Below are 12500 nucleotides of genomic sequence, written 5' to 3' on the forward strand. Positions count from 1 at the left end.
CTCCAATTCATGAGCAAACACAGGCAAAAAGCAATATTGATATGTTTCATAAGTCCAATATCTATACAGTTTACCAGTGTTCTGTTTGTCGGGAAGCATGGCCCATAAAGTTCAGGCCAAAAATCGCTAATCAATATCAGTGTTCAAGGTGCACCAATGATAAACAACAACCAAACAAATTTTCAAAAAAGAATGATATGATTCCTTCATTACTTCTTTTTCAGCTTGCCTGCTTAACCAAAGTAGACGAAATGCTTATTGCACGAGCACTTCCCATTATGCGTGTTTACATAAAGCCTGGTGGGCAACGGGGCTATTCAGGTCACTGTATCAACCTTCCACAGAATGTAGGTGAACTATCACATTCTCTACCAAGATACCCAAAAGATTTGTCTGTTATAGTTGTCAAGATGAAAGGTAAAGACAACAGCTTTTATGATGTAACAGTTCGAAGACAAAATGTTGCAGATGCACTGCATTGGCTTATTAATACTCCGTATTTCAAAGACATAATTATCAACAACGATTCTTTGAACTCATTGCCTTTGCATGGTGTACCACAAGATCTATTTTCAATAGAAACAGAAAATCTTGAAAACAGTGAAGCTAGTGAGCCTGACTTAGGGCCTCAAAACGAAGAAGACACAATTTATAATGAAAGCACAGAAATGAGCAGTTTTCTACCTATTCCTGAATGTCAACAGCAAGAAGTTCAAGCTATACAACAACAGTTGTGTCACCAGCCTACACATATGCCTTGGCCAACAGTAGATAATGAGCCATTGAATGAGTATCTAACTCCTTTCTTAGCAACATTAGCTTTCCCTACATTATTTCCTGATGGCAAGGGTGACCCTACCAATCCTTCACTTCACAGAGATGTATCTCTTGCAGAAAGAGTTAAGCATCTTTTAAGATTTGGAGAAAATATAGATGGCAAGTTGCTATACCGCTTTGCCACTCATCCAGGATTTGCTTACTGGGCTTTGAATATGATCCAAAGAAAACGTATTCTGCAGCAAACAGGAATATTTCTCAAACAGAATCCTGGAGAAGCACATCTGACTGTAGAAGAACTGCAACAAATGGCAGCTGACAACAACACAAATGTTTTCGTATCTAAGTTATCACGCTATCTTAGTAACATAACTGGCTCAAATGCTTATTGGCATAAAGCTAAAGAGGATTCAAAAGCAATAATAATTCATCTTGGAGCTCCAACATTCTTTTTCACTTTTTCCTCTGCTGACATGCATTGGCCTGACCTACATGCATTATTTAGCAGCTCATTAAGTGATACCACACCTGAGAGCAGACGACAGAATTTCATTAACAATCCTCACATCACTGACTGGTTCTTTACACAGCGTTTAGAAAACTTCATTAAACATTGGTTGTATAATTCACTGGATGCTGAGTGGCACTGGTACAGATTTGAGTACCAAGCCAAAGGTAGTATACACTGTCATGGTGTTGCAAAACTTAAGAATGACCCAAGACTATGTCAACTTTCAGAAACAGCTCTTAAAGGCTATTTGGCAGAAGTGTCCCTTGATAAAGCTGAATAATCATATATTCTAGAACTAAACAAACAGATACTGGAAGTAAAAAAAGCTTCTCAAACTGTATGTCAATATGTAGACTGGTTATTATCTACATACAATCCAGACCCACCAGAGGACGGTTTTTGGATTAAATCCTCCATTCATCCTTGCCAGAGGCAACACAAAGAAATAATTATGAACACTCAACAATCTGATGATGATTATTTAGACTTACTGAATACAGTACAAAGGCACACTCGTTGCAGTACCAATTATTGTCTTAGAAAGAAACAGAATGAAACAAATGTTAAGTGCAGATTTAACTTTCCATTTCAACCTTGCACTAGTACAAAACTAGAATTTGAACCAATTCATACAAAAGATGGAAGTCCCAAATACAAGGCCAAAGTAATAACAAAGCGCAATGATACTAGGCTAAATAATCATCAGCGCCTCCAACTGCAAGGCTGGAGGGCAAACTGTGACATTCAGGTGGTAATTGATTACCATGCATGTGTTGAATACCTTGCCAAATATGCATCTAAAGGAGAACCAAGGTCACCAGTATTAAAACAGGCATTCAATTCTATAATGCACTCTTGCAAAAACAACAGTAACCCTACAAAACTCATTAAGAAAGTGATCATGAAGTCACTTAGTCAACGTGATTTTTCTGCACAAGAGACAATGCATCATCTTATGTCACTTAAACTGGTAAGCTCATCCTTTAATGTGGTACCAATCAGTTTAAATGCTTCTCGCAGAATCAATACTAATTCTTTTGATTGCGCTCTTGTTACAAATGAATCGCTGCTGGATGTTTATGGAAACCGTGAAAAATATGCCCAAACCGATCCAAATATAGTCATGTTAAATTTTGTAACTTTTGCCTCCAAATACAAACTTGTCAACAAAAAGCTAACAAGTCAACCACAAAACACTGTACCAAGAGTTTTCCCTATTTTTTCTTCCAATCCAAAGGGCCCAAATTTTGGCCTTTATTGTAAATATCAGTTGCTTAGATACAAACCTTGGCAGACTACACAGGAAAATGCTTGGGGTGATCAACCAGGTTCTGACGATATATATGACACTGATTGTGAAAACATTTCACAAAATGACACTGATTGTGAAAACATTTCACAACAACTGCCACAACGGGAAGAGTGGATGCATCTAGCTGATCTTATTCCTGGGTCTTTTGTTAACACAACTGAAGAAACACTTCAGCCTGATTGTAACAATTACAACTGGCAAAATGACAAGTGCAAGTATGAACGCCATATTATAGGAGAAATGCCTTCCTGGGTAAAATCTAAAAAGGACACATTTTCAGTTGCATTCAGCCCCAACAAAATATTGATATTAGTACTTTTACCGATATGCAAGCACATGCATACAACATGATAAATGCACATTCTGAACAAGCTTCTCCAAAAGATCCGTTGTTACTCATTGTCAATGGAGTTGCTGGAACTGGTAAAAGTTATCTTATCAATGCCATTCGAAGTCTACTCGGAACATCTTGTGCAGTGACTGCCACCACTGGCAAAGCTTCCTATAACATAAATGGCTGTACAATCCATTCACTGTTAAAACTTCCAGTTGGTTCAAGAGGCAACAAGGAGTTGACTGGTCAGGCTCTTCTGAGATTGCAGAACAACCTCAAAGGCATCAGTTATATTATAATTGATGAATACTCTATGCTAGGACAAACAGTGCTTGGCTGGATTGATAGACGCTGCAGACAAGCAACAGGCATAAGTGATGAAGTTTTTGGTGGACTGTCAATCATATTATTTGGTGATCCTGGTCAATTACCACCTGTCGCTGATAAACCATTGTACTATTCTAAACCTACCAGTTCTGTAGGCGAACAAGGTCATTTAGCTTACCTAATGTTTAACAACGTAATAAAACTGTCAGTAAACCAAAGAGTTCAAGGTACAAATCCAGAACAAAGTCAGTTTAGAGATTTACTCATGCGGCTACGTACAGGAGATTGTACTGAACAAGACTGGAAACTTCTCTTGACCAGACAACCTTCTAATACAACAAACTTGACCGAGTTTCAAAATGCCACCAGACTATATTTTAGCAATGAAGAAGTTGCAAATTACAACTTTGAAAAACTGTCTGCACTTCATAACCCAATAGCACGTGTCAACGCACGTCATTCAAGTGATTTAGCTAAGAAAGCTAGCCCTGATGAAATGGCAGGACTAGAACCTTGTGTTTTCCTTGCAAAAGGGGCACAAGTAATGCTTACTATGAATTTGTGGACAGATGTTGGGCTTTGCAACGGTGCAACTGGAACTGTTATAGACTTCAATTATGCAGACAATCACCAGCCTCCTGACTTACCTCAGGCAGTTATTGTGAAATTTGCCAACTACAAAGGCCCATCAATTAGCAAGTCCATTTCATCATGCGTTCCTATATGCCCAATCACAGTTACTTGTCAATCTCTTGATGGAATGCATGAGCGACAACAACTGCCGTTAAAACTGGCTTGGGCAATAATAATACACAAGAGCCAAGGTCTAACACTACCAAAAGCATGGATTGACATTGGTCAAACTGAAAAAACTGCAGGCATTTCATATGTGGCAATTAGCCGAATTAAAACACTCGGTTCTTGCATTATTGAACCAATGACCTTTGAAAGGCTTAATTTCTTAGAAAGTCAGCCAATTTAAAATATAGACTTGAAGAAGAGAAGAGCCTTGATGAACTTGCACAAAAAACATGCAGAAATTTAATTAAAAAATAGAATTTTTCAAATAAATCCTTAAATAAATTCATGTTTACTTTCGCACCGCATTGTCATGATTTGTCAGATATTACAAGTCAATGTTAACTTTCATTGCACACACATTCTCTTGCGTTTGCTCGGCATGCTCGGCATACCCCTCAGAAACAGTATTCCATGTAACATTCTACTCCAGTATGCACTGATGCCTCATTATAACTGTAACATAACAATCTAACAGCTTTTTATACATAAGTCAACACCTACCTTTTGCAATGCCATTTGCATAAACATTGCTTTAGGGATCACTGTTTATTTTTGAAAAAGCCAAAAGGCCTGAGACATATTCTAAAACAGATAGTTCAAAGGACAAAGTTTAAAGTGTGGTACAGAAAGGTAGACCTTTCTGTGGCCACTTGCAAATATGACTTCAACTGATACTGTTTGGCTATCCAATTTAAAACTGGGTTCCAATCAAAACATTACTTGGTAAGTATGTAGTATAGTTGGGGTGTCTATTCAGTGCAATGATAAAATGGCACCAATTTATTTCTTATGTTCACTTCGCTTTGCTTGTGCTAAGCTTTCAGTCTGACCTGCTTACAATTAGCTTTCACATGCTCCAGTCTGCTTGCAGTTACCTTTCACTCTGGTTTGCTTGCAATTACCTTTTGTTGGTTAGGGCAGTTACTATCGCCATTCCACCTAATAGGGTCACCTGTACAGTTCTATTATTGGAACTGAAGACATTCCCACTGTTGTTAAAATCTAAAAATTAACATAACGTATATTATTTCTCTTCTTTCTACCATAGAAATTGCAACAATGGAATCAAGCAAAGCAACTGGTAAGCACATTTATCCCTACCATCGCTAATTAGTATAGGGTTTGATATATTTAGTACTGTTTCAAAGATGCGTTAAACAGTTCATTAACACAACAAACGAAGCAAAAAGAGTTACATAGAACAAGATACAAGAAAAAGTAACCGTGTCATCAACCACCAACTGAATAGTATCCTGCTTTAAATAGTAACTCGTGGCCCTATGTAGCCTTGCATTTAAGCTTATAAATTCACAATTTTGGAAGAATATTTGGTGAAGTTAAGGCTATTCATGCCTTATCCGGAGCAAAGGGTAGAGTATGTTTTGAGAATATTTGCTTCAAGGTAATATTATTTTATGCGGGAAACTTAAAAACTTATCTGGGAAACTTAGGAACGATAATCGGTGCAAAATTGTGTCACGCACTCTTTCGCGGCTGAATATTAGCTATGTTGATCGAACTCCCGCTGTTCCAAAAGGTTGGTGCCCAAAGTTTTTTTCCTGTTCCCGGTACACTAGCCCTAGTACTAAACATGGATATTGGTCAGGGTTCCGGATTACGTTATACTTTTGAGAAAAACTCCTTCAACCAGTAGCATGCTCGCTAAAATTTTGCGAAGGCTCTTTGTGGGGCATTTTCAAAAATTCATAATTAAGTTTTCGTCAGCCCGATTTCAAATATTTTACCATTAATCGAACTGAAGAAGAAACATGAAATAAAATGATCTGTAACTTTTATTGTATTTGAGTAAAAGCGTAATTTTTCAGCGCCTTCAAAACAACGCCTAAATTTGACTCGAAACAAAACGACGGTTTTGGACCGTCCTCGGAAATCGTCGCCAGAAATATTGAAAAATAGCACTTAAAGCTAAATTATTGCTATTTTTGTTGATCATATGGACTAACTGTCGCACACTGAAAATTTGAAGAAATTACGTTTTCGGCCGAAAATCGAGTGGTCGGTTCTTACACGAACAGCCTCTTAATACTTTTAACCGCTATGCCCATGAAAACAATAAGGGTTTACCACAGACACAAAAAACAATATCATTTCGTTTTCCCGTGCAGGCGTTTGTATGCGTTGACTGCCGATTCAGTAATCTTCTCTACCTATCAAACTGCCTATGGAACGTGATCAGCATCGCAAAACAGAGAACGCTGCCGCAAAAGATAAATAATTGCGATCACATCACAAATCAGAAAAATGTCCGGTTTCCACTGAATTTGTTTTAACCTAAAAGACAAAATTTTTTTTCGACGACAAATTTATCTTTAAGCTTTTCACTGTTACTACCCTAAAACGGGCTCTAAGGCAGCAAATAGGCCGGAAAAAAGTCGACAGGTGAGGCAAGCCGACTGCAAAGTTATTTCTCCATCTTACCGGCTGCACTATTGCACAGTCTTAAAAGCGGCATTGGGTTAAAGCGTGAATTTTAATGTCTTAGGTCAAGAAGTACGCATTTGGAAGGTTTGCTGCTGATGATCTGTTTATTGCACATGTAAGCTGCTATTAAAACTTTATACCGGAGATAATTGTCACACCTTTAATAAAATTTCCACTGGGCCCTTTTATTCTCATTTCGATATTCCTCGTTTTCAAAATTTCTATTGTAGGGATTCCCCGTTCCCCACTCCTCGATTCCCAGGTTCGAAATTTAAAGAAAACCTTTAAATTTTTCTATCTCTAATTACTGGGTTGCCAGTATGGCAATCCCAGTCGGAAAGTGGGTGGGATTTGTTCGTTTTATTTATTTTATTTTATTTTTCCGTGTCGGTAAAAGTCTTGCCTGTCACTTCCCTGGTAAATGGTGTCTTTGTGCATAGAGCCTTCTAAGCTTATTTTCTTAGGATGGAGAGGGTAGTGGAAATGCGCAGATTTCTCTCGTGCACACAGGAGAATCATTTAACTTAGCCTGCGATGACGTCGAAAGTCATGTAACGCGAATGGCCTTTTATTGGATCCTTAAACAAAATATACCCTTAGGGGTATACCCTTGGAGCTCAATAATGGAAAGTCAGTTGGATAAACTAGGCAGGCGGTGAAAAACCAACACCTGGAATCTCAAAAGCGACGAGTAATGGACTTCGACAACAATCTATGGCCCGTAGAGCCGAAATCAAAGTGAGCTGTATTTCTGAAATAATAAGTGTGCTGTTATGTAGAACACTGAAACCAAATGTAAAATTCTCTGGTAACTTATGGGTTCAACAAAGACAGAGAACGAATCGAACACCCTACGCTGATCTGTGATCAACTCTGCACAGTCTTCAGGTAAAAAAAATATGATTGGAAATGTGACAGCCAAGAATTATTTGAACGAAAGCTTGTCGTGTAATTTGTGCTTCATTATTCAAGAAAAAGGTTCTTCATGTAAACGGTTTGATCCTGAAATTTAGTTTGTTGCAAGATGCGCATATTTGACACGATTTAGTTTCTTCTCCTCACGCACGTAATGAAATAGAAGGGGTTTTTGCCCCTAATAGCAAATATGTTGTTTGTTTCAAAAAAGTGTTCGCTGGAAAAGGTGACCTTTATGAATTCATCATGTTTTATGATATGCGAGCTTAACTGGATAGTTTTTACGGCAATAGTAAAGCATTTTCTTGTCAAAATGAGGTTAGCGTCTTTCTGGTGTGTTAACGTAATTAAATCGTGATCATGAGTTTGTATTTGCCGTCTGCCGCGTAACCTTGATTTCCACTCTCAAAATTACCTCTAGAACCTACTTTTTGCGTAGAACAAGCTTTTAGAATGATGTGATGGGAAATTTATCTGGCCTTAAGGCTGTGGTGTTTTTATGGCGATTCGATCGGATCGTTGCTTTTGTGATACGAGAGAAATTTGTGTGACGAGGTCGCTGCGAGTCACCAGCCTTTCTTCTCTTTATGAGGGGAAATGACAACTAACGGCATCGTAAAAATTCGAAAGCCACAAACCCGTCTAAAACGGACACAAGTTTGCCCTGCGATTGCACAGAAAAGACGAGGACAACTGTACGTAGAGGCAAGTGAAGTTTATTTCTACATTTACAGCTTACTTTAACATTTACAAGCACAAAGTTAATTTTCCCATACAAAGGCTATAAATCGTTTACCGAGCTTGGGCTCCCTATGCGTGGATGAACAGGTAAATGCAAAATGATGTTTGAAACATTGAAGCATGTTCCTTAAACTTAAAAGTGTGTTTGCATTTTTAAAAGTATTAGCAACACCATTTGCAAAATAAAAGTTAAATTTAAGACAGAAATCAGGAATACCCGGTACGATTTGTAAAAGAATGTTGTTGTTTTGTTTTCTCTGGAACGGAACGTATTTATTTTGAATTCAGGGTGAACTATTTACACATGCAGTGAGATAGAGTGACCAATCAAAACAGAGTTTGTAATTGGAAATCTAAACATCTTCGAGATACAAAAACAAACTTTGTGAACACGTAAACCTGAAATATTGCAAATCATAATGCTGACAAACCCAAACGAAGGAAATGGATCATGCATAGGACGTTTTGGATATCTGAATGATTTTGGGTTAGATTTAAAGGATATATTGTTAAAAATTCCCAAGTTATCCCTTTTCGTGTTAATTAGTAATGCAAACAAGTCTTAGTAATAAATTGAGTTACCGAGGCACAGTGATTGTAAAGCTAGTAATTGCCATGGTTCATATCTAACACATGTAATCATGAGAAGATTCACGGAAAACGGAATTTGAATGTTATGAAGGGGTAAGTATTTGAAGGTATTTGTAGACTTTATGCTTCGATGTATTGTGCACATAAACGAGTATCTGTTCTTCTCTTTAAATGAGATTTTACTGTCCTATCAGTAAAATACGGTTAATGGAACGTGACCGTATTAAAAGGGCTATTCATGTCGCGATAGTTATCTTCGCGTTCTTTGTAGTCGGCCGTTCAAGGTCATACAATCAACGGTTTTCTTGTAAATAAAACGAGGAAATTAAGACTTTGTTCCTAGATCTCAGATTATAACGTACACCTGCATTGGCCAAATCTGTTAAAACCTCATTCATTAGTGCTAAAGAGCACGGTGTAATGCTTACCTGCTACATGGTAGAACCTGTGCAACTGGCTATTTTAATAGACAGGGTCTAGCTATAAAAGCCTCAGTTAGTCGTCCAAGGTTCACTTGGCAGTTTGTCTTCTGTAGTAAATCAACTAGCTGTTTGCAATTTGTCAAAGTTCTCCCCCTCCCTCCCTCTCTCCCTTTGGAGATGGGTTGGATATATCGCTTTGCCGTCATTAAAATTGGGTCGCTCCTGCGTGGTGTGGTTAAGTCTGCGCAGCGACTTCCCCCATGGTTGTTGGCTCGTTGCCTTTGTACATTGCTCACTAGCCAATACTCTTGTCCGATCCAGCACTTCCTGTTTACCACTCAGCTCGTAGTGCTGGATAGATAAGTGGGGTTGTTCTTTGTCACGCAATCTGGAAGTCGCATAGGCTAACCAGCCGCAAGGCAGTGTTTCCCTCAAAAAACCCCAATACGTCTGTTGTCTCGTTCCATTGCGCCTTGCGTTATGTGTTTAAAAGCTAATTATGCATGTACCAAGGAACAGTGACATTAATGGTTAATATTCCTTGACAGGCTTCTCACCGTTCAGAGAGTTTGCGTTCACATTTCTATCTTTATTTCTCGAGAGTTTCAATTCACGAAGCGAAATAACAATGACAGGCCAAGTGACCCACACTACAGTATTCTATCTTTTCTCCTGCCCTTACCATTCCGGAAAAGAAACAATTGTTTTGACACCGACTCCGTTTACGTACAGAGGTTATTTTTCATTAGACAAGAGGCTTGGAAATAGAATTCAAATAAAAAATATTTCTCTTTGAAACGTTCAGTTTGTAAGTCGCTTTAATACTGCATTCGCTATCAAGCGCGGTGCGAGTCAACAATTAAAACAAGTGATTTTAAGAGAGGATGGGAGAGAGAGAAGAAAAAAAAAGTGATTTACCAGCAAAGCATCGGTCCGTATAGCAAAAAAATGTGATATTAGTCTTGAAAAAGCTGCCATCGACCTGCGGCCTCGAGCAGCAATTTCAAAGCCTCGGTCACAGTCTTTCTCTATACGGGCCTCCCAGCTGGCAAACAACATATTTATTTTGACAATTGGGTGCATGCTACTGTGAGTATTTAAATTACAACAAATGGTATATTTTAAATATTTGATTCTCGTGCTATGGATTCATTTGGCATGGCCATCCTTAAGGAACTTGTTTACTTCTGAAAGTATTTTCAAGAGTTGAGATATAGTGCACATCTTCACGTGTGGCGCAGGTGACAAAGTGTTTTTTACGTGCATCACTGCACGAAAGTTTGGTCATCTTGAAAGATGTTTATACATCTCACCTTCGTTTCTGTTTCATTTTTTTCTGCAAAAGATGTTTCGATGAGTCATTTCGTTTCATCTTAAACCGTTCAATTAGCGTTTCCTTTCTCAAACACTGAGCAAGAATAACCATCGATCAGTAAAAAACAATGTGCTTTTCTCAAATTTGACCTCGTGTCCAGTGGTCATTGTCACCACCTGTAATGAAGATAATCTGGGTCCGGGTATTCACTACATACACAGTCGAACATCATGAGAATCGCCATGTAAGGCCGATGTAAGAAGGACAGACTTCTCTCTTTTCTTTTCTTTAGTGCTAAATTAACGATACACCACTGTACTTTTGCAGGCCCGAGTATAGGCTACTTGTAGCCTCTTGCTGTAATTAAAATCAGTCCTTCTTATCGTGAGTCCCAATCGTGGAAGATCAGATGGATGACATACGAAAGTATGGAATTTCGTTCCTGAAACCCAACTGAATAGCTGCATGATGTTGGCACAGAAAAATATCAAATTTTGATTTAATTGCTCTCCCGAGACTCCTTGAAACTTACAAATATACTGTATGTAGGTCGTGGATGTGAATCGCTCAACGAAGACTAATAAATCTCCTGCTGGAACTCTTGTTTATTGTTCATTACTTCTGTCGATCTAGTTATGTGATAATTGCACTGATCCAGTGAACATATATTTGAGTTGCACAGTAATTATAATATTATTGAAACTGTGATTCTTTCAGGAGTTTAGGCCTACCAATTTTTTTTCAAAATCGGGGACAAATTGTTTGGATACCCAATATAAAACAGTCAGGTAAAAAATGTCGTAAATACTCTCAGTTTTATCAGGAATAATACACAGACACCGGTGACAAACGGAGTATTTTTTTTTGGAGTAAATAGAGTAGAGTAACTTACTCAGACTATTAATTTTTCCTTAGAATAATTTTTCAAAGCACTTGTAGCATTAAATCTTTCTTTCCTTACAAGGACAGACTAAAGGCCGTGGCCAAATGGCTAAGGTTTTCTATAGAGCTGCCTTTTGAGACTCCAATGATTTTTATATCGGAAAAACTAAAAGACGATTGCATGACAGAAAAACTGAACATTATTCCTTGATAAAGTTAGATAAAAAGTTAATCGAAATTGAATCACAACCTGGACTATTTGTTTCTTTGTCTAATGCAATCTGATTGGTTCATTCCGAGCGTGCGCTTGCAAGTAATACAGGACTCTCTCTTTTCCCGCCTGGGTTCCAGGCCCATTTTCAGGGCGGGGTGAGAGGGAGTCCCGGAACAGGACTAAGGATTCAGCTGTCTTTGTTGAAGCTTCCTGTTGCCTCGGGGTAATTTGTTCTTGTCGTTATCAGGGTATTTTTCCAAAAACATCTTGGTTATGTCTTCGTACTTGCTCCTCACTGTCTGCCAGTCAACTCCTTCGCCTGCTTTTCCGACTTTGTAGTCCAAAACTACATGCAACAACGCATTTATTTTCTGTCCACATAAAGTTTTTGTCTGCCGCCATGTTTGATTTGCCGCGTACTTCACCTAGCTACAACGTGGTTGGCTGAAAGCATTAGCTTAACCAATCACAGCAGAGAGTTAAAAAACGCCATTCAAATGCCGAGACTGGTCTCAAAATTTGCAGGGACCCAAGTAAACACCACTGCGATCTGTAACAGAATTTGCACTGTTCCATGTAAACAGGCGGTCCAGGTACAAAATTCGTCCGTGCAAAAATTTGTCCGGACCCATGTAAACGTAGCCTGAAATCAACAATTAATTCAAATCAAGTCAAATGTTGGCTTTTGAGGTGAGGAGAAGCTGGGGTACCAGGAGAAAACCTCATGGTGCAGAGTAGAGAACCAACAAATTCAACCCACATATGACGTCGAGTCTGGGAATCGAACCTGGACCACAATGGTGAGAAGCTAGTGCTCTCACTAATGCGCCATCTCTGCACCCCAGTTCCATATTTGAACTGGTTTGAAAAAAAAAAACAACAAACTTGTTTGAAAGAAATAAACCGGTTTGACAAA

At 38.5% G+C, this 12500-nt stretch overlaps 1 protein-coding gene and 1 long non-coding RNA gene across 2 annotated transcripts in view; both read left to right on the forward strand.

The window, feature by feature from the left end:
- LOC138006983 (uncharacterized) overlaps positions 1 to 12500 on the forward strand; it is a 48489-nt gene that overhangs the window by 1029 nt on the left and 34960 nt on the right. The window contains exon 2 of the long non-coding RNA XR_011123971.1: positions 5111 to 5143. This is a non-coding gene — a long non-coding RNA (uncharacterized lncRNA). The remainder of the gene's footprint in view (positions 1 to 5110; positions 5144 to 12500) is intronic.
- Positions 2948 to 4243, forward strand: LOC138008513 (ATP-dependent DNA helicase PIF1-like). Its single transcript, XM_068855827.1, has 2 exons — positions 2948 to 3387; positions 3583 to 4243. The coding sequence occupies exons 1-2, from the start codon at positions 2948 to 2950 to the stop codon at positions 4241 to 4243; spliced, it is 1101 nt and encodes a 366-aa protein (XP_068711928.1).

This window comes from Montipora foliosa, chromosome 6, assembly GCF_036669935.1.
Source record: "Montipora foliosa isolate CH-2021 chromosome 6, ASM3666993v2, whole genome shotgun sequence".
NCBI classification, from domain to species: Eukaryota; Metazoa; Cnidaria; class Anthozoa; order Scleractinia; family Acroporidae; genus Montipora; species Montipora foliosa.